This window comes from Henckelia pumila, chromosome 4 (genome assembly GCF_033568475.1).
Source record: "Henckelia pumila isolate YLH828 chromosome 4, ASM3356847v2, whole genome shotgun sequence".
Lineage (NCBI taxonomy): Eukaryota > Viridiplantae > Streptophyta > Magnoliopsida > Lamiales > Gesneriaceae > Henckelia > Henckelia pumila.
The window spans coordinates 74437093-74457881 of NC_133123.1; the positions used below are offsets into that span (position 1 = coordinate 74437093).

Here is a 20789-nt window from a genome sequence, read left to right on the forward strand (position 1 = left end):
AATCAAATCATATATTTTTCCTTCAAAAAAACAATCAAATCATATATTTTTTAAACCTATATCTTCATATTTGCTAAAAAAAAAACCTATATCTTCGTATTCAATAATAATGTTGAGACCTTTCAATGCCACCATTTATTTTATTTAATTCCAAATTTATATTGATTTGATTAAACATTCATCACCCAAGAAAAAAACATTATTATCATAAATTTATCAGCACAATAATGTTGTTATAAAAAAATTAAAAGGGAAAAAAAATTATCGCAGCAAAATGTTATAAAAAACTTAAATTATTAAAATTAATCTATAAATTTTTTTATTTTAACGAAGTTTGAAACTTTTTACATTTTTTTTACATATACATGTGTCACGTGTCAAGTAAATTATTTGTGTAATTAAAAAAATTTCATATAAATGCAAAGAGAAAAAAACGAAATATTAAAATAAGTTAAAGTGGATGGTAGATTTGTAAGTCATAAGTGTCGAGTCTCAAATCGATATCTCGTTCTAAACTTAAAATGACTGTGTTAGATAATTATCTGAACTCATTAAAAATATCCAATGTTTGAATACAACACAGTGGTAGTAGTGTCAGCTACGTGCTCAGCGTGTTTAACCATATGTTTCACTAAGAAAGTTTGTTCCTTTTTGTTGGATATTTTGGAGAAAAAAAAAAGAAAAAAACGTGAATCAAGTAGAGAAAGCCAATTTTTTTTTTATTATGCTACCTATCATCTATGTATATAACATAATTAATGTAGAGTCCTAATGAAACTAGAGTTTTAGGAAAAATATTCTACTAGTTGAAGATAACAACTAGAATCCTAAAAGATATAATAAAGATATTTTTATAATTATAAAACGATAATAGATATATTTAAATCAGCTTCTTGAGTCATCCAAATCAACACTCCTCATTGGCTCATGAGAAGCTGCATAATTCATCATTTTTCCAATGTTGAAGCCATTAAAGAACTCATATGCTTGCTTTTATTTGTGCATCGAATGTTGATGATGTCAGGATGTTTATTCTGGTCATTCACAAATAAATTTGTGTCCTTAACATATCTAGGAATTCTTTTTTCTCCTTGAAAATGAATTTCGCTAGCATGATGCATATACTTTGTCTTTTCCATGACACCATTTTGTAGATAAGTGTATGGTCCTTTATTTTGTCTTCCTATATTTGTGTGTTGCTTCTGTGTAGGCTTCCAATTCTTGTTTTGTTGTAAAAACTGCGTCGTTTGTTTTTCATTTTGATAGACAACATATAATTTTGAAGCCATTAAAGAACTCATATGCTTGCTTTTATTTGTGCATCGAATGTTGATGATGTCAGACTGTTTATTGATGATGTCAGGATGTTTATTCTGGTCGTTCACAAATAAATTTGTGTCCTTAACATATCTAGGAATTCTTTTTTCTCCTTGAAAATGAATTTCACTAGCATGATGCATATACTTTGTCTTCTCCATCACACCATTTTGTAGATAAGTGTATGGTCCTTTATTTCGTCTTCCTATATTTGTGTGTTGCTTTTGTGTAGGCTTCCAATTCTTATTTTGTTGTAAAAACTGTGTCGTTTGTTTTTCATTTTGATAGACAACATATTTAGGGAGCTCCTCCTTCATGTGAACTGAACTTTTCACCAAATTGTCTTTTTTCATGGAAGGTGCATCAATATATTCCTCCATTAAATCTAAGACAAAACTTTTCTCTTGCATTTGGACTTTAAATATCTCAATGCCTTTTGCATCTTTTATCACACAACTTTTGTCTTCAAACAACACCTTATAGACTTTTTTCAACAACTGAGTAACACTCAAAAGATTTCGATCAAGTTCAGGAACATATAAAACATCATAAATTAATTTCAAACCTGAGTGCCCTTCAATTGCTATAGTTCCTTTGCCTTTTACTTCAAGGTATTGTCTGTTTCCAATCCTAACTTTAGAAACATTAGTCTTGTTAAGTTCTTTGAAAAGATCTCGATTATAAGTCATGTGGTTTGTACAACCACTATCGACCAAAAAACTTTTTGTAAGAGTTATTCATGGCAAAACATGATGCGACAAACAACTCCTCCTTATGAGGTTGATCTTCAATAACTTTTGCTTCGCCTAGTTGTTGAATCTTGCATATCCTCTCCACGTGCCCTAACTGGCCACACTTGTGACCAGGGGCGGATCCAGGACTCCATGTTTGGGGGGGGGGGGGGGGGGGGGGGGGGGGGGGGGTGGGGGGCGAGTTTCCATATAAAATGATGAAAATAATTATTATATGTTTGTATAACTTTCAATAACATGAATATAATTTTTTAAAATATATATATATATATAATACATAAAATTAATATAATTTTTTTTCCTAAAAGTGGAAATCAAAATGTTTCTTAAAAGATATTATCGATTATATATCAAAATCTATCGTTGTAAATATTAGAGATTGTTGTTTTTTATATTTTATAATTTTTTTTTCATCTATAACCAATAAAACTTGTTAAACGATAGACATGATATCAATTCACATAGATGTTACATTCTATATATTAGAAAAAAAAAATAATAATAATAATAATAATAAAAGTAATATGTAATCATTCATTCAGTGTATTAAGATTTTATTATATTTTTTTAATTTTGCACGCAAAAGTCGACATGACTTTGTTTATTGTTCAAGTCGATGAGTAAGTTTTTTAATTAGAAAAAAAAATATCACAAGTTTCAAATAATTTATTAATTTCCAAAATCAAGATGATATAAGTAAATAAAACATATCATAGAACAAAACAAAAACATAACGAAATAGATTAAAGAAGTTACGAAACATAAAGAAAAACATAACCAAATTTTGATGTTAAGAAAAATAAAAAATTTACCAAACTTGATTTAAAAATAATGTGATTATCAGCTACAAAAAATTCCAAAATCTCAAACCTTAAAATCACTTCAAATCTTTGAAAAATCGAGCAAGATGTTATTGAAGCTGAGTAAAATAAGAAATTTAAGAAATTAAAAATCAATCTTATTTTATTGTTTTAAATAAAAGATGGTAATTTTTTAAATAACAAAAAATAAAAAAGTTGTAAGAGAGTTTAAAATAAAAGGTGATGACTTTTAAAGTTATTAAAAAAAATGGTAAGAGGATTTTAAAATAAAGGTGCTAAATCTCTCACAAAAAAATGAAAATAAAGGTGCTAAAATGTGGAATACATAAATAAAAAAGAAAAGATGGTCCTCCAAGGATTCGAACTTGAACCAAAAAAATTTAATTTGGAAGACCCGCTACTACACCAAATGCCAACTGCTATCATTTTAGGCGGTCATATATTATATATAAAATAAACTAAAAAAAATAGTATATACTAAAAAAAATTTCAAAAATTTTCGGGTGGGCCGTGGCCCCTCTTGGCCCTATATTAAATCCGCCCCTGCTTGTGACATCATGCTTCTGGACTCCACCAACACTTATTTTGTGGATGATTGGTTTTTTTGCAGTTGGGACAATGTGGAAAGACTTGATTGTTGCCATAATTTTTCTTGTTCTTACCAAGAGAATTGTTATATAATTTGGCTCGGAACGCACCCTCTGAAACTGATTCTTGCTTCATAATTCTTCTTTGTTCTTGTGCCTAGAGTGCATTCAAAAATTCTGCCAAAGTAATAATTGAAATATCTTTTGAATTTTCCAAGGATGAAATTGTGGCTTCAAACTTTTCCGAAATTGTAACTAGAATCTTTTGAAAAATTCTAGAATCAGGAAAATATGTGCCAAAAAGTCTGATTTTATTGACAATACTTAGAAGTTTGTCGGAATAATCCTTTATCGTTTCTGATTTTCTTCATCCTTTGCATCTCAAATTCTCGAATCAAATTCAACACTTGCATCCCTTTGATCCTTTAGCTTACTTCGTATTCTTTAATAAAAATATCCCAGATTTCCTTGGTTGTTTTCAGTGTCATGATTCTGGTAAAAACAGATGAAGAGACTGCCATAAACAAGATGGCTTTTGTTTTTGATTTTCTTTGTTTCTTCTCCTTTTGATTTTTTATTTGTGTCATTGTTGGGTTGTCAGGCAGATCTGGAACTTCATATTCTTGTTCAACAGCTTCCCATATATGTTCCTGAACTTGATCAAAATCTTTTGAGTGTTACTCAGTTGTTGGAAAAGGCTATAATGTGTTGTTTGAAGACAAAAGTTGTGTGATAAAAGATGCAAAAAACATTGAGATATTTAAAGTCCAAATGCAATGGAAGAGTTTTGTCTTAGATTTAATGGAGGATTATATTGATGCACCTTCCATGAAAAAAGACAATTTGGTGAAAAGTTCAGTTCACGTGAAGGAGGAGCTCCCTAAATATGTTGTCTATCAAATGAGAAACAAACGACACAACTTTTACAACAAAACAAGGTTTGGAGGCCTACACAAAAACAACACACAAATATAGAAAGACAAAATAAAGGACCATACACTTATCGACAAAATGGTGTGATGGATGCATCACGCTAGTGAAATTCATCTTCAAGGAGAAAAAAGAATTCCTAGATATAATAAGGACACAAATTTATTTTTGAACGACCAGAATAAACCTTCTGACATCATCAACATTCGGTGCACAAATAAAAGCAAGCGTATGAGTTCTTTAATGGCTTCAACATTGGAAAAAGGAAGAATCATGCAGCTTCTGAGTCAAGTAGGAGTGTTGATTTGGATGACTCAAGAAGCTGATTTAAATATATCTATTATCGTTTTATAATTATAACAATATATTTATTATATCTTTTAGGGTTCTAGTTGTTATCTTCAACTAGTAGAATATTTTTCCTAGAACTCTAGTTTCATTAGGACTCTATATTAATTATGTATTGATGCACCTTCCATGAAAAAAGACAATTTGATGAAAATTTCAATTCACGTGAAGGAGGAGCTCTCTAAATATGTTGTCTATCGAAATAAGAAACAAACGACGCAGTTTTTACAACAAAACACGGTTTGGAGGCCTACACAGAAGCAACACACAATTATAGAAAGATGAAATAAAAAACCATACACTTATCGACAAAATGGTGTGATGGAGAAGACAAAGTATATGCATAACGCTAGTGAAATTCATCTTCAAGGAGAAAAAAAAATTCCTAGATATGTTAAGGACACAAATTTATTTGTGAACGACCAGAATAAACCTCCTGATATCATCAACATTCGGTGCACAAATAAAAGCAAGCGTATGAATTCTTTAATGGCTTCAACATTGGAAAAATGATGAATCATGCAGCTTTTGAGCCAAGGAGAAGTGTTGATTTTATTGACAATACTTAGAAGTTTGTCGGAATAATCCTTTATCGTTTCTGATTCCTTCATCCTTTGCATCTCAAATTCTCGAATCAAATTCAACACTTGCATCCTGTTTATTTGGATGACTTAAGAAGCTGATTTAAATATATCTATTATCATTTTATAATTATAACAATATCTTTATTTATCTTTTAGAATTTTAGTTGTTATCTTCAATTAGTAGAATATTTTTTCTAGAACTCTAGTTTCATTAGGTCTCTATATTAATTATGTTATATAAATAGATGATAGGTTGCATAATAAAAATAATTTTTTTCTTTCTCTACTTGCTTCACGTTATTTTTCTTTTTTTTTTTCTCCATAATATCCAACAAATTGGTATCAAGAGCCAATTTCTTGAGAGATCTGTGAGATATCAAAATTTTCATAATGAATTCAAAACATTCTTTCACCACAATTCCACTATTTGATGGAACAAATTATCAAATATGGGCTATTAGAATGGAAGAATATCTAGATGCCAATGATTTATGTGAAGCCATTGAACAAGAATATGAAGTTCCAGATCTGCCTGACAACCCAACAATGACACAAATCAAAAATAAAAGGATAAGAAACAAAGAAAATCAAAAGAAAAAACCATCTTGTTTACGATAGTTTATTCATCTGTTTTTACCAGAATCATGACACTGAAAACAGCCAAGGAAATCTGTGATATTTTTAAGAAAGAATACAAAAAAAGCGAAAGGATCAAAGGGATACAAGTATTGAATTTGATTCGAGAATTTGAGATGCAAAGGATGAAGGAATCAGAAGTGATAAAGGATTATTCCGACAAACTTCTAAGTATTGTCAATAAAATCAATACTTTTTCATGCTTTAATGACCTGAGACCATATCAGTGAGTGTGTGTATAATATAAAGAGTATCGTAGTGATTAATATGTATGCATCCATTAATATTTGTATGTTTTACCAAGTAAGCTAAATGGAATATAAAAATGAGAAAAATGAAGTAAATAAAAAATCTTTTTCGAAGAGAAAACTTTATGAAATGTTTTCGAAATTTCACGGTCTCAAACCCCTCCCGAATGCCATATTTGGTATTAGACTATTAGTACTTTTGGTATTTTGGGACCATCTTAGATGCTAAAAGCGCCTATATTTTGTGGGTTATCATTGCTTCGTCTTCTATTGATCATTTCCCGACGTGGGTTTTCTGGTCCTTGCATTGTTGTTCTTGTTGTGGATTCTTGTGTTATATTTTTTTCTTGTTTTTTGTTTGACTATGTTTATATTTTTGTTCTTGTTTTTGTTGTAATTATAATTTGCTTTGATGTTTGAAAAGAGGGGTGCAGAAAACATGAAGGATGATGATGAATTCGAAAGGTTACTGGGAGAGATTCCCCATGAGACATCATCATCGAACATTCATCATCATCATTGTCGTCGAAGTGATCTTGATGTTGTTGGTCATTTTCATGGAAATGGATATGACCATGTCTATGGCATTTATGATGATGAACTTTTGAAGCATAAGTATACATGTATATCTTCCCCTGAGAGTGGGTTTTCTTTAAAATCTAATGGCTCCTCTTCTAGTTTTTTTTCTTGTGGGTATTCTCTTTCGGACATTGGATCACCAAGACACCAACCGTACCCCGATTTGAATATATTAAAGCCTACTTGAATTCTGGGGATGGAATTTTGTTGTATTTTAATAAGGTTAATGGGGTTAATGAGAGAAATTGTGTTTATGGTTTGAGTTTATCCAAGAATTTCAGTAAAATGTACATTGGTGATGAGCCAGATGATCTTCTAGTATCACCAAATGGTTTTCAATCTCATGGTCAATGTGTAAACGAGGAAATTTGGATGAGTTTGGAGAAATTTGAGGCACATGATAGTTATAGAAAAGGTTTTTCAGGTTATGGGGGTTATAATCCATCCATTCCTATGAGGCCTATGGATTTTGAGGACGGGATGGGTTCTGCATTTGTGGAAATGCAACATCAACAGAGAATTGCTAATTTATTGGGATCATAGTATTTGCCTAGTCGACCTGATGGTATGTTTGCTCGGTCTGAGTTCCCTAATAGTTCTCAGAGTTCTCAAATTTGTAGAAGCCACGTGTTGACAAGAAATCATTTTCCAATGGGATTTGTTGTGTCAAATGGCTCTTCAACTTTAAACAGGCCTTTGGCTGGTGGTGCTCCATTATATGCTTCATCAAATTATATAAATCTGATTGAATCTAGAAATGATGTATATTCACCAAATGTGGTTCAATTGGGTCGACCAATCCCTCAGAATAATGTTGAAAATTTACTTCATTACCATCCACTGCTATCTGAATATGGAAATAACAGAGTGCCTTGTGTGTCAGAGCATCTCAAGGGAATGTTGAAGCCTTCACCAACGATGACTGTTTGATAATTAAATGAATATGTGTTAATTATGGTATAAATAGAGGATATGTACATTCGAGGGAAAACATCCATGCATAAAGATTTTATTCATGAGATAAGTGCTGAAAATGGTCAAAGAAATATGTCAAATTTTGATGCTCATCTCCATATTGCAGCAATCCAAGATACTCGATTAAATCTAAAAATGTATCGACCTTTCCAACCCCTACCGAAGTGTAACTCCCTTGCAGAAGCGCAAGGATATATATATATATATATATATATATATATATATATATATATATATATATATATTATATCACATAGCCAAGGATCAACATGGTTGTCGTTTCTTGAAAAGGATGTTTGATGAAGGAAATTCCCGAGATGTGTATATCATATTCAGTGATATGATTGATCATATGGTGGAACTTATGATGAATCCATTTGAAAATTATCTAATCCAAAAATTGCTGGATGTGTGCAATGAAGTACAAAGGATGCACATATTGCTCAGTTCGACTGTGGAGCCATGAGAGCTTATTAAAATCACTCTAAATACACATGGGTATGCTTGTCATGTTTATTTCTAATTTATGATGATGCAGACATGGTAAACTTTAATTCATTTGGTAAAAGTACCCGGGTTGTTCAGAAATTGATCGAGACACTCAAAACAAGACAACAAATTTTAAGAGTTATTTCAAATCTTGAACCCGACTTTCTAACACTCATCAAAAACCTAAATGGAAATCATGTCATACAACGGTGCTTGCAATGCTTTAACAACGAAGATGGTAAGGTAATCACTGTCTTCTAATTCCTAGAGCTCCAAGAGTTTTTGTTAGCATTGCACGCTACCATTGACCATATTTTTTTTGCCTCTAAATTTTGCCACAGTTTAAATGTCTGCCATGATTCAAATTGTTCCATCGATAATTGTTTATTTTCAAAGGATTGCGAGGAATAAAATCTGACACTTTCGTTGATTTTTATTTTTGATCTACTTTATATTATCTTTTAAAATGCAATATGTTCTTTGATTGACAAGCCAATCAGAAGAGACATGAACATGAAAAATGTAGTTAAGAAGTCTTCTAGTTGCTGATGTTTCCGTTTTAATGGTCAGAATCTGATTTAATGGTTTGTGGTAAAATATTCACAGTCCCTTAGTCCAACATTTAATTTAAGTTCAATTTGAGGCTTATAAATTTAAAAAAGACTATTCAATTATGCAGGCTAAAAACTTTTATCCAACAATAACAAATTTATGACTTAAAACTTTTTCTTGGTCTTTTCTAACATATCACGTGCAAAATATATAATATTCTGATTGAAGTGAATTTGAGAAATACTGAACCATCAATCACATTCCACAAGAATGAATAAATGTCATATGACTTTATTCTATACATGGAAATCAATGAAAGAGATTATGTAATCACCAACCATCTTAGCAAAATTTTGTAGAGTAATGGCCTGAAATTCTCACTTTCATAATGTTGTTTCAAGAGTTTTATATAGGTTAACTTGGTATAAAAAAATCATTTATCGGTTGAAAATTCTTATAGTACATGTCATATGCATCGTATAACGTGACACAAACTTCTCTTGTTTGCTTTTAATTTTTAACTGATCCATTTTCTTGTAATTGCAGTTCATTTTTATTGCCGCTGCAAAGTAATATTTTGATATAGCAATGCATAAGTATGGGTGCTGTGTTCTGCAACGTTGCATCAAAATTTCAAATGGAGAGAATCGAGAAAAGTTGTTTGCAGAAATTTTGACAAATGGTCTTCTGCTTGCTCAAGATCCATTTGGGTAACCAAACTGATAGAGTCTATCATAGAAATCTATCTTTTAATATGTTTGAGCTAGTTTTATATTCTATCGTGACCACAAAAAAAAATGATCTTTTCTGCTAAAATTAAAATTTATATTTTATCATCTTGTAATGATTGAGTAACATATTGCAATGATGATCAGCACCATGTTTCAGGTTTTCTTTAATAAACCCAAGAGCTTGCCATTGCATTCAATGGAGTAGCCGATGGCAAGTGTGCTACTCAAATCTTTCAAATTGTATACCAAGTGTGGCGTCTCTATGACTGTGGCACAAGAAGAGCTACATAGGACAATTAAAGCAATTATTGATTTCCATCAAAGACAATATGATTAGATTTACATTCTCCATTAACAAGTTTTTATTATACACTTGACTTTTCCACCATTCTTAATGTTTACCTATATATATGATCACATTTTTGTTAAAAGTGAATATAAATTTTGCATGCAGAAATTATTTTACGAAGTTGATTGTTTCCTTTCTTATTACAAAATACTTGAAATTCGTACCAAGTTTTTATAATCCACTTGAATGTTTCACCATTCTTAATGTTTGTTTACATATATATATATATATATATATATATATATATATATGATCACATTTCTGCTAAAAAGTGAATATAATTTTTGCAAGCAGAAATTATGTTGTTCAATTTATCTTGGACCTGAAGATACCATCTGCTACATCCAAGATGATGTATCAATTTGAGGGCAGTTACATATTTACATCTCTCGATGCAAAAGTTTAGTAGCCATGTTGTTGAAAAGTGTCTTGAACTGTGTAACGATGAAACCCCGATTTGAATAGATTAAAGCCCACTTGAATTCTAAGAATGAAATTTTGTTGTATTTTAATAAGGTTAATGGGGCTAATGAGATAAATTGTGTTTATGGTTTGAGTTTATCCAAGAATTTCAGTAAAATATACATTAGTGATGAGCAAGATGATCTTCTAGTATCACCAAATGGTTTTAGATCTCATGGGCAATGTGTAAACGTGCAAATTCAGATAGAGTTTGGAGAAATGTGAGGCACATGATAGTTATGGAAAAGGTTTTTCAGGTTATGAGGGTTATAATCCCTCCATTCCTATGAGGCCTATGAATTTTGAGGGCGGGATGAGTTCTGTCTTTGTGGAAATGCAACATCAGCAAAGAATTTCTAATTTATTGGGATCACAATATTGGCCTAGTCAACCCGATGGTATGTTTGCTCGGTCTGAGTTCCCTATTAGTGCTCAGATTCCTCAAATTTGTAAAAGCCATGTGTTGACAAGAAATCATTTCTCTATGGGATTTGCTGTGTCAAATGAATCTTCAACTTTAAACAGGCCTTTGGCTGGTGGTGCTCCATTATATGCTTCGTCAAATGATATAAATCTGATTGAATCTAGAAATGATGTATATTAACCGAATGTGGTTCAATTGGGTCGATCGATCTCTTAGAGTAATGTTGAAAATTTACTTCATTACCAGCCACTACTGTCTGATGGAAATAACAGAGTACCTTTGTGTGTCAGAGCGTCTCAAGAGAATGTTGAATCCTTCACCAATGATGATTGTTCGATAATTCAAGGAGAATGTGTTAACTATGGGATAAATAGATATGTACATTCGAGGGAAAACATCCATGCATAAAGATTTTATTCATGAGATAAGTGTTGAAAAGGGTCGAGGAAAGAGGTCAAAATTTGATGCTCATCTCCATATTGCAGCAAGATACTCGATTAAATCTGAAAATGTATAAACCTTTCCAACCCCTACCGAAGTGTAGCTCCCTTGCAGAAGCGCAAGGATATATATATATATATATATATATATCACATATCCAAGGATCAACATGGTTGTCGTTTCTTGAAAAGGATGTTTGATGAAAGAAATTCTCGAGACGTGCATATCATATTCAGTGATATAATTGATCATACAGTGGAACTTATGATGAATCAATTTGAAAATTATCTAATCCAAAAATTGATGGATGTGTGCAATGAAGAACAAAAGATGCACATATTGCTCAGGGCGACTGTGGAGCCAGGAAAGCTTGTTAGAATCACTCTAAGGGAGTGTTTGCAATCACTAAAAAAAGTGATTGTTAGATTTTGGCTTAAAAAAATCACTTTTGTGTGTTTTTTAAACCAAAATTATGTGTTAGCTTATGTTTAACTTAATTAAAATTCAAAAGCTGGTCATATGATGATTATGATTCTCTAAAAGTGATTCTAATAAAAAGGTCAATGTCAAAATCACTATAATCACTTATTTAACAAACACTACCCAACTTTAATTTTTTGCTTTTCACTTTTGTTTCCAAGCACTATCAACTTTTGATTTTTAATTCTTAACTTTTTATAATATATAGATTTACTCACTTCTACAAAAGCACAATATTTTTCAAACACTCCCTAAATACACATGGGTATGCTTTTCGTGTTTATTTCTAATTTATCGTGATACAGGCATGGTAAACTTTAATTCATTTGGTAACAGTACCCGGGTTGTTCAGAAGTTGATCGAGACACTCAAAACAAGACAACAAATTTTAAGAGTTATTTCAAATCTTGAACCAAGCTTTCTAACACTCATCAAAGACCTAAATGGAAATCATGTCATACAACAGTGCTTGCAATGCTTTAACAACGAAGATAGTAAGGTAATCACTGACTTTAATTCCTTGGGCTCCAAAAGTTTTTGTTAGCATTGCACGTTACCATTGACCATATTTTTTTGTCTCTAAATTTTCCACAATTTAAATGTCTGTCATAATTCAAATTGTTTGATCGATAATTGTTTGTTTTCAATGGATTGCGAGGAATAAAATCTGGCACTTCCATTGGCTTTTATTTTCGATCTACTTTATATTATCTTTTAAAATGCAATATGTTCTTTGATTGACAAGCCAATCAGAAGAGACATGAACATGAAAAATGTAGTTAAGAAGTATTCTATTTGCTAATGTTTCCGATTTAATGGTCAGAATCTGATTAAATGGTTTTTGGTAAAATATTCACAGTCCCTTAGTCCAACATTTAAATTAAATTCAATTTGAGGCTTATAAATTTAAAAAGAATTTTCAATTATGAATAATAAAAACTTTTATACAATAATAACAAATTTATGACTTCAAAATTTTTCTTCGTGTTTTCTAACACATCTAGTGTAAAATATATAATCTTCTGATTGAAGTGAATTTGAGAAATTAAGACTGAACCATCAATCACATTCAACAAGAATGGTTAAATGTCCTATGTCTTTAGTCTATACTTGAAATCAATGAAAGGGATTATGTAATCACCAAACATTTTAGCAAAATGCTGTAGAGTAATGACCTAAAATTCCTACTTTCATAATGTTGTTTCAAGAGTTTTATATAGGTTTACTTGATATAAAAAAATCATTTATCAGTTGAAAAATTCATTCAATACAGAGAAAGCATTTTCTCTCATCTTCTTCTTGATTCCAAATCAAATATAGTATCAGTTTGTATGGCTCGCTTCTGCGATCATCTCTGATCTTTGAATTTTTTTATTCTTTGATCGATTTTCGTTGATTTCTCCAATCCTTCTGGGCTTGATTTAATGGCTTCCTTCAATCATGGTCTCTCTGGCAGATCCGCCATTGATGATCCCATGAATCCTACTTTCTCTCCCATGCTGATAATACATGTATTTGTCTCCCAACCACTAAATGGATATAACTATATTGCTTGGAACTGATCGATGATGATCGTCCTATCTTCGAAAAACAAGCTGGGGTTTGTCAATGGTTCGATTAAACAACCTGATGATTCTATGCCAGATTTGCTGTCTTCCTGGGTTTGCGGAAATAGTATTGTCGTTTCCTGGCTTTTGAAATCCGTTTTTAAAGAAATCTCGGCCAGCATCATATTCTCCGATTGTGCGACCGATATCTGGAATGATCTTCGTGATCGATATCAACAAAGCAATGGGCCTCGGGTATTCCAACTTCGTACAGATATTTCCAGTTTCACTCAGAATCATGACTCTGTTAGCACCTATTCACCCGTCTTAAGACGCTATGGGAAGAGCTGGGGAATTACAAACCACAATGTAATTGTGGCAAATTCTCTTGTGATGGTGTCAAAAAGATTCAACACTACTTCCAGAATGAATATGTCATGTCATTTCTCATGGGGCTTAATGAATCCTTTTCTCATGTATGTGGCCAGCTTCTTCTCATGCATCCACTCCTCCGATAACAAAGGTTTTTTCCTTGGTACTACAAGAAGAACGTCAACGAAGCATTGGCATCCCGTCATCTTCAATGCCTGAATCTTCCTCCAGTATGGCCTTTAATGTCAAGGCCCCTCGTCCACAGAAAGTTGTAACCAATTCTTCTACAACTAGTAGTTATAGAGGCTTCAAGAAAGAGCGCCCATACTGTACGGAGTGCAAAATCAATGGACATACCATTGATAAATGCTACAAGATTAATGGTTATCCTCCTGGTTATCGTCATTATTACAGGTCCTCTTCTACCAACAATTCACAGGCTGCGGTTCACCAACTCTCAGTCACAACTCAAGAATCTGCCTCTACTACTCAAGTTGCTCCCACTTTTGGATCTTTCTTCCAGACTCTCAACTCTGATCAGTGCCAACATCTGATGACACTTATGTCAAGCCAAATGGTTTCTTCTATTCCACATTCACAACAAGAACCAAGTTCCAGCACTAATCCTACAGGTACTTGTTTCTCTGTTATGCAAAATTCTTTGTTTTTCGATCCCCAATTATGGATATTTGATTCTGGAGCGTCACACCATGTCTGTGTCAATCTCTCTATGTTTCACAATCTACAATCTGTGACCCATTCCTCTATTCCATTGCCAGATAATTCATGTGTTTCAGTGCAGTTCAGAGGTGATATCATTATTGGTCCACATCTGGTTCTAAAGGATGTCCTATATGTTCCCAACTTCAAGTTTAATCTCTTTTCCATAAGCGCACTGACTCATGATCCTAGTTTATCTGTGGTGTTCTTTCCTGATTATTTCCTGGTTCAGGATATCACGCACATGACGATGATTGTCAAGGGTAAAAGGCTTGACAGTCTATATGTTCTTCAATCCACCGATCTGATGAATGAATCACCTACAACATATGTCAATAAGGTGTCTTTACAAAGCTGACGCAATATACTAGGACATTTATCGGATCAGCGTCTAGCTACTTTAAGAAAACTTATACATTGTGATACTTTGTACAGTGCTACACATACATCGTGTTACATTTGTCCACTTGCTAAACAAAAGAGATTACCGTTTGTATCACATAATAACATGGTTTACCATCCTTTTGATCTGCTACATTGTGATATCTGGCTTCCTTATTATGTGCCTTCTTATTCTGATTTTCAATATTTTCTTAGCTTAGTCGATGATTGTACAAGGTTCACATGGGTTTACTTAATCAAAAACAAATCTGATGTATTGCAAGTTGTTCCACGATTTTTTTGCATGATCGGCACTCAGTTTCACACAACATTTAAAGTGTTTTGATCGAACAATGCCAAAGAGATAAAGTTTACTGATTTCTTCTTAGAAAGAGGAGTTTTGCACCAGTATTCATGTGTTGAACGACCACAACAGAATTCCGTTGTCGAACGCAAGCATCAACACTTATTAAATGTTGCTAGAGCACTATATTTTCAAGCAAGACTTCCACTCTCATTATGGACTGACTGTGTTTTAACAACTACATTTCTCATCAACAGAACCCCATCTACTTTATTACACAATAAGTCACTCTATGAGATTCTATACAATCAATCTGTGGATTACTTTGGGCTTTGAGTTTTTGGGTGCCTTTCTTTCGCATCAACCTTGTCCAGTTCTCGTACCGAGTTTGATCCTCGAGCAAAGCCATGTGTTTTCATTGGATATCCTCCTGGAATCAAAGGGTATAAGCTTTATGATCCACAAATGAAACACATATATTTTTATCTCACGTGATGTTGTGTTTCATGAAGATGTTTTTCCTTTCCATTCGAGCTCAACTAAGACCATGTTCTACCAGTTGGTCAACTTGAGTCATCTGTTCCGGATCCATCAATTGTTACTGAATCAAATGCAGCTCTTGAGTCACTTTCTTGCTGTTCTTCAAGAATCATTCGTCCTCCAAACTATCTCAGATACTATCACTATAATCTTCTCACACAAAGCAAGCTTGATAAAGTGTCACCATGTGATCGTTATCCCTTGTCTGCCACAATTGGTTATCAGGATCTTTGTCCTTCTTTCAAGAATCTTGTCTTGAATATTTCTTCACATTCTGAGCCTTAATTTTACCACCAGACAGTTAAACATCCAAAGTGGTGTGAGGCCATGAAACTTGAATTAGAAGCCACGGAATAGAATAACACATGGAGCATTGTTCCACTTCCACCAGGTAAACATTCAATTGGTTGTCGTTGGGTGTATAAGACTAAATTCAACTCGTCGGGCTCTGTTGAAAGGTACAAATCTCGATTGGTTTCTAAGGGATACACTCAACAAGAGGGCATTTATTTTGTTGAAACATTTTCCCCGGTCGCCAAACTGGTTACTATCAAAGTTTTCTTGGCTCTTGCCTCCAGCCAAGCCTGGAATCTTGTTCAAATGGATGTAAACAACGCTTTTCTTCATGATGACCTGTTTGAAGAATTTTGCAGGGACCTTTCATTGGGTTATCTTCGACAGGGGGAGTCAACAAAATCCAAATACAAGCTAGTTTTTCGTCTGCATAAATCGATATATGGGCTTAAGCAAGCCTCCCGATAATGGTATTCTAAACTCTCTTCATTCATCATTCAGCTTGGATTTAAACAAAGTAAGTCTGATTACTCACTTTTTACATGAGGCTCTGGTTTCAAATTTGTTGCACTTCTTGAAACGACCCTAATTCTACTTTAAATTAAACTAAATAAAAATACGGGTTTTCAAAATTTTCGGCATGACCTCTCTATTTATATTCAAACCCGTCTGTTACAGACAATAAATTTAAAATGCAAACAACAATACCAAATAAACTAGACCGAAAAAAGAAAATAACGAAAACCTTAGAAAGAGATTGACACTCCAAACTATCTAAAAGTTAAAAAAGTTGATACATAAGTGCCTACAAACAATTCCAAAGAATATTATCTTTACATTTACATTTACTAAATTAACAAGATGAATGACTTTAAAGTGCTAAAATAAACTTTTGCGGAAGACTAGCATGGTTAGAGGGATGTGTTGTGCCCGCATCACAGTCCACTCGATAGTCCTGCCCCGCAATCTCAATGATAACCTAAACCTGCACCAAGTAGATGTAGTGAGCCTAGGGGCCCAACAAAAATATGGGGGAAATAACGAGTACTACATAAATACATGCACACGCAGATTAAAAATAGCTTATACTAAAAATACTTTTGTTTGTACCCCTTAATTTAAATAAATAATTTCTAAAGGAAAGAAGTGAACATAAATGAACATATGCATGGCTAAGTCGAATATAATCACTGTAACTGTATAAACTGTACTGAAACATAGTCATAAATATTTGAACTCTAACTGTGAACTTATATCCTTGAATTGTGACTCTGGTTCCGATCATGATCATGGCTGCAGTGTACTATGCCACAAGAAAGTCAGGATATCTCCCAACCCGTCTTACCCATACTTGGTAAGGGAAACCAAGATTTCTCCCAGCCCGTCCAAACCCATAAATTTGGTAAGGGAAGCCAAGACGTCTCTCAGCCCGTCCATACACGTCAGGTGGTATGGGAAGCTAGAACGTCTCCCAGCCCGTCCATACACGTCATAAATATAGTCACAATCATCTCACTTCGTTCATAAAAATATTTTCTTTCATACTTTCTTTCTTGTCTTGATATAAAAACTTAGCATACATATGTAAATGTAATGTACTTGAAAATATTTACTCAATGATCATGCAAGAAACTCAAATGTGGATGACCGGGATGGTGATTTAGGAGACAAACCTAGGATAGGAGTCTAATCTATAGATTTGCGCTTAGGACAATTTGAGCGGTTCGCCCGTAAAACCTATAACTCACTCAAATCTTATTCAAAAAAGAGTCCCGCTTGAAACCACTACTCCGTGACACAAATAAATAAGAAAGTCATCTTCGGGGTATTATTCCTATCCAAACAATTTTATGAAAATTAAATTCCGGACAGCAGCCCACAAGTCTAAAATTCTGCACCTATTTCTTTCAATGCTTAGAACTCGACCAAAACTTAACCGAATTGATTCCCGCTTGAGCCGACATATTTCCAACATCTTAGACTAATTCCAGACCCGAGCCCTTGACCAAAACCCGAGTTTAACCCTGTTTTAAAAATTAATTTCCGGACAGCTCACACACCAACAGAATTCTGCTCATGTCTTGTTTCAAAACTCACTCCAAAGACCTATCTATTTGTCTCCAAACTCCAGCCACTATCCTAGTATCATAACCAACATTTAAGCTCACCCAAAACCCCCCTTAAACTCACCCCATAACAGCCCAAAACCCAGCTCAACTTCCTTCAAAAGGGCAGCCCCTAGTCACAGTCATAACCGAGCCCAACCATCCCCAAACTAAATTCTCTAGCTCAAAACAGCCCTGCCCCGAGCCCATTTCCCAGCTCGAAGCAGCCCTTGCCTTAACCAAATCCAGCTCATGAAAACCCCTCAAACTCGACTCCAAACAGTCCCAATACCATTGGCACTTCAACTCCAATTACTTAGCTACTTCCAACACAATCCTAAGCATACCATAAACACATGCTCATTTCAATCCTCAACAAGGCATCATAATATCATAATTCCTCAAGCATGAAAGTGGAAAAGTTTTGACAGAAATAAATCGAATAGGGCATTAAATCTTGACTGAAATTTTCGAACGTGCTCTTAAAATTTAAAAGAATTTTGAAATGCAAACACACAATATATAATAATCTACATGGTGAACAAAGAAACCCATAATCTTGCCTAAGCTAAGAAATCGAAAGAAAGCAAAAATCTGGAGTGAGCTATGACCGAAATGAACTAGGCTGGAACGAGCTGGAATCCGAGTTCAAGGGAGGAAGCAACAGCTTTGACCAGCTCGCCTAGGAGACGCGGAAAAAAATGCAGGCGGCGTGAGCTCCATGAGAAGAAGCCGATGGATGCTATGGAGGAAAAACAGGGGAATGTCGTGTATATGTGTGTGTGTGTTAGGCGTGAGATTGAGTGAGGTTTGAGAGTATTATTTGGGGGTAAGGTTATGTATTTAAGTTTAAGCGAGTAAGTATAGATGCATGTATATAATTGTGAGTGTGTGAGTGTGAGTGATTGGAAAAAAGTGCTACACACTTTTAAAAAGTGCTATTTAAATTGGAAACTAGGACTATAATTAAATTGCAGTAAATAAAACAAAAGCTTGAAAATTCAAGAATTTAAACACTAATTTAAATATTTCGATGTCACGACAACAAGTAAAATATTTAACTATCAAGTAGAGCGATTTAAAATAATTTAAAAAAACTAGACTAACGTTTAAAAGCAATTTAAATAAATACACAAGCGAACATAAAAATCTTTAAAATGATTTGGACAATTAAAAAGGATTTAAATAAATAAGCTAGACATTTAAAATAATTTAAAATAACTAACCGCTAAACTAAGGCTATTTAAAATAAATAAGTTGGACCCTCGAAAATATTTAAACAAATAAGCTAAACAGTTAAAATCATTTAAAAGAATAAACTAAACAATTAATTAAAATCATTTAAATATGCAAGCTTAAACCTTTAAAATATTAAAACAATTCGCTCTTCTTCTGGAATTGTGTTATCTCAACGAAACTACACCCTGAAGTTGTTAGAAGACACTGGTTATCTGGATTCTAAACCAGTACATGTTCCAATGGATCCTAAAATTGATCTTAATTCGGATGGTGATATTTTGGACAATGGCTCTCATTATCCAAGTCTAGTTGGCCGTTTACTATATCTTACCATTACTCGCCCGGACATTACATTTGCCGTCCATAAACTCAGCCAATTTGTCGCAAGTCCTCGTCCTCCACATCTTAAAGAAGTTCATCACCTTTTTCGATATATGAATCGCACCCCTGGTCAAGGGATATTCTTTCCGGCATCTTCTCCGTTACAACTAAAAGCATTTTCTGATGCGGATTGGGGCTCTTGCACTGATTCCAGGAAGTCCACCACAGGTTTTTGTATATTTCTCGGTACAGCCTTGATCTCGTGGAAGGCCAAGAAGCAAAACACGGTCTCTTGGTCATCTGCGGAAGCCGAGTATCGGGCTATGACAGCAACTTCAAGTTAAGTACTGGTATGGTTACATCAACTTCTACTCGATCTCTCTATGCAGCCCACTGCTCCTAGTCCTAGTCCTACGTACCTTGTTGTTTTGTGATAATCAAGTGGCGTTACACATTGCTTCTAATCCGACGTTTCACGAACGCACCAAACACATCGACATCGATTGCCGTGTCACTTTGTTCGGAAAAAGGTCAATAGTGGTTTCCTCAAACTTATGTCCATTCGATCACAACATCAACTCGCAGATATGTTTACTAAACCCCTATCCATTTCCTCCTTTTCATCCTTAATGTTCATCTGTTTACTAAACCCCTATCCATTTCCTCCTTTTCATCCTTAATGTCCAAGATGAACGTTAAAGATATTCATCGTCCATCTTGAGGGGGAGTTTCACAATTACGTCATTAAGACTTCTAGTTAACAGTTAGTTGATTAAGCAATACTTATGTAACTTAATTATGTTTTCTATTTTTCTGTACGTGATCCAGAACTCGGGGGGCCATATCTAAATACAAAATGACGAAAATAATTATTAAATGTTTGTATAACTTTCAAATGCAAGTTTTTTAAAAAATAAATATATATAATACCTAAATTTAATATTAAAATTTTTTTCCAAAAGCCAAATGTTCCTTAAAAGATATTATCGATTATATATCAAAACATATCGTTGTACATACCAGAGTTTGTTGTCTTTTTATATTTTATAATTGGTTGTTTCATCTATAACCAATAAAAATATGTTAAGCAGGAGCCACGATCTCAATTCAGATGTTTCATTCTATATATTAGCAAAATAACAACAATATAAAAGTAATATGTAAATATTCATTCAAATTTTTTTATTTTGTAGACACAAGTAAACATGACTTTGTTTTTTGTCCACGTCGATGAGTAAGTTTTCCAATTAAAAATAAAACT

General features: G+C 33.4%; 2 protein-coding genes and 2 pseudogenes across 2 annotated transcripts; all 4 read left to right on the forward strand.

The window, feature by feature from the left end:
* The first annotated feature begins 6647 nt into the window (after positions 1-6647).
* On the forward strand, positions 6648-10359 carry LOC140861243 (uncharacterized; annotated as a pseudogene).
* Positions 10360-10542: 183 nt separating this feature from the next.
* Positions 10543-14895, forward strand: LOC140861244 (uncharacterized; annotated as a pseudogene).
* LOC140861245 (uncharacterized) lies at positions 13271-14702 on the forward strand. The gene is made up of 2 exons (XM_073264239.1): positions 13271-13728; positions 13856-14702. Exons 1-2 carry the CDS (start codon positions 13271-13273, stop codon positions 14700-14702), a joined length of 1305 nt encoding a protein of 434 aa, XP_073120340.1.
* Positions 14896-19446: 4551 nt separating the features above from the next.
* LOC140861246 (uncharacterized mitochondrial protein AtMg00240-like) lies at positions 19447-19872 on the forward strand. The gene has a single exon (XM_073264240.1). It carries the CDS (start codon positions 19447-19449, stop codon positions 19870-19872), a length of 426 nt encoding a protein of 141 aa, XP_073120341.1.
* Positions 19873-20789: the final 917 nt, after the last annotated feature.

Excerpts from the sequence above, each read along its gene's own strand:
- LOC140861245 (XM_073264239.1), top strand. The coding sequence starts at position 13,271 with ATGATGATCGTCCTATCTTCGAAAAACAAGCTGGGGTTTGTCAATGGT. Across the intron at positions 13,729-13,855 it reads TTAATGAATCCTTTTCTCAT|TATGGCCTTTAATGTCAAGG; the intron begins GTATGTGGCCAG and ends ATCTTCCTCCAG.
- LOC140861246 (XM_073264240.1), top strand. The coding sequence starts at position 19,447 with ATGGATCCTAAAATTGATCTTAATTCGGATGGTGATATTTTGGACAAT.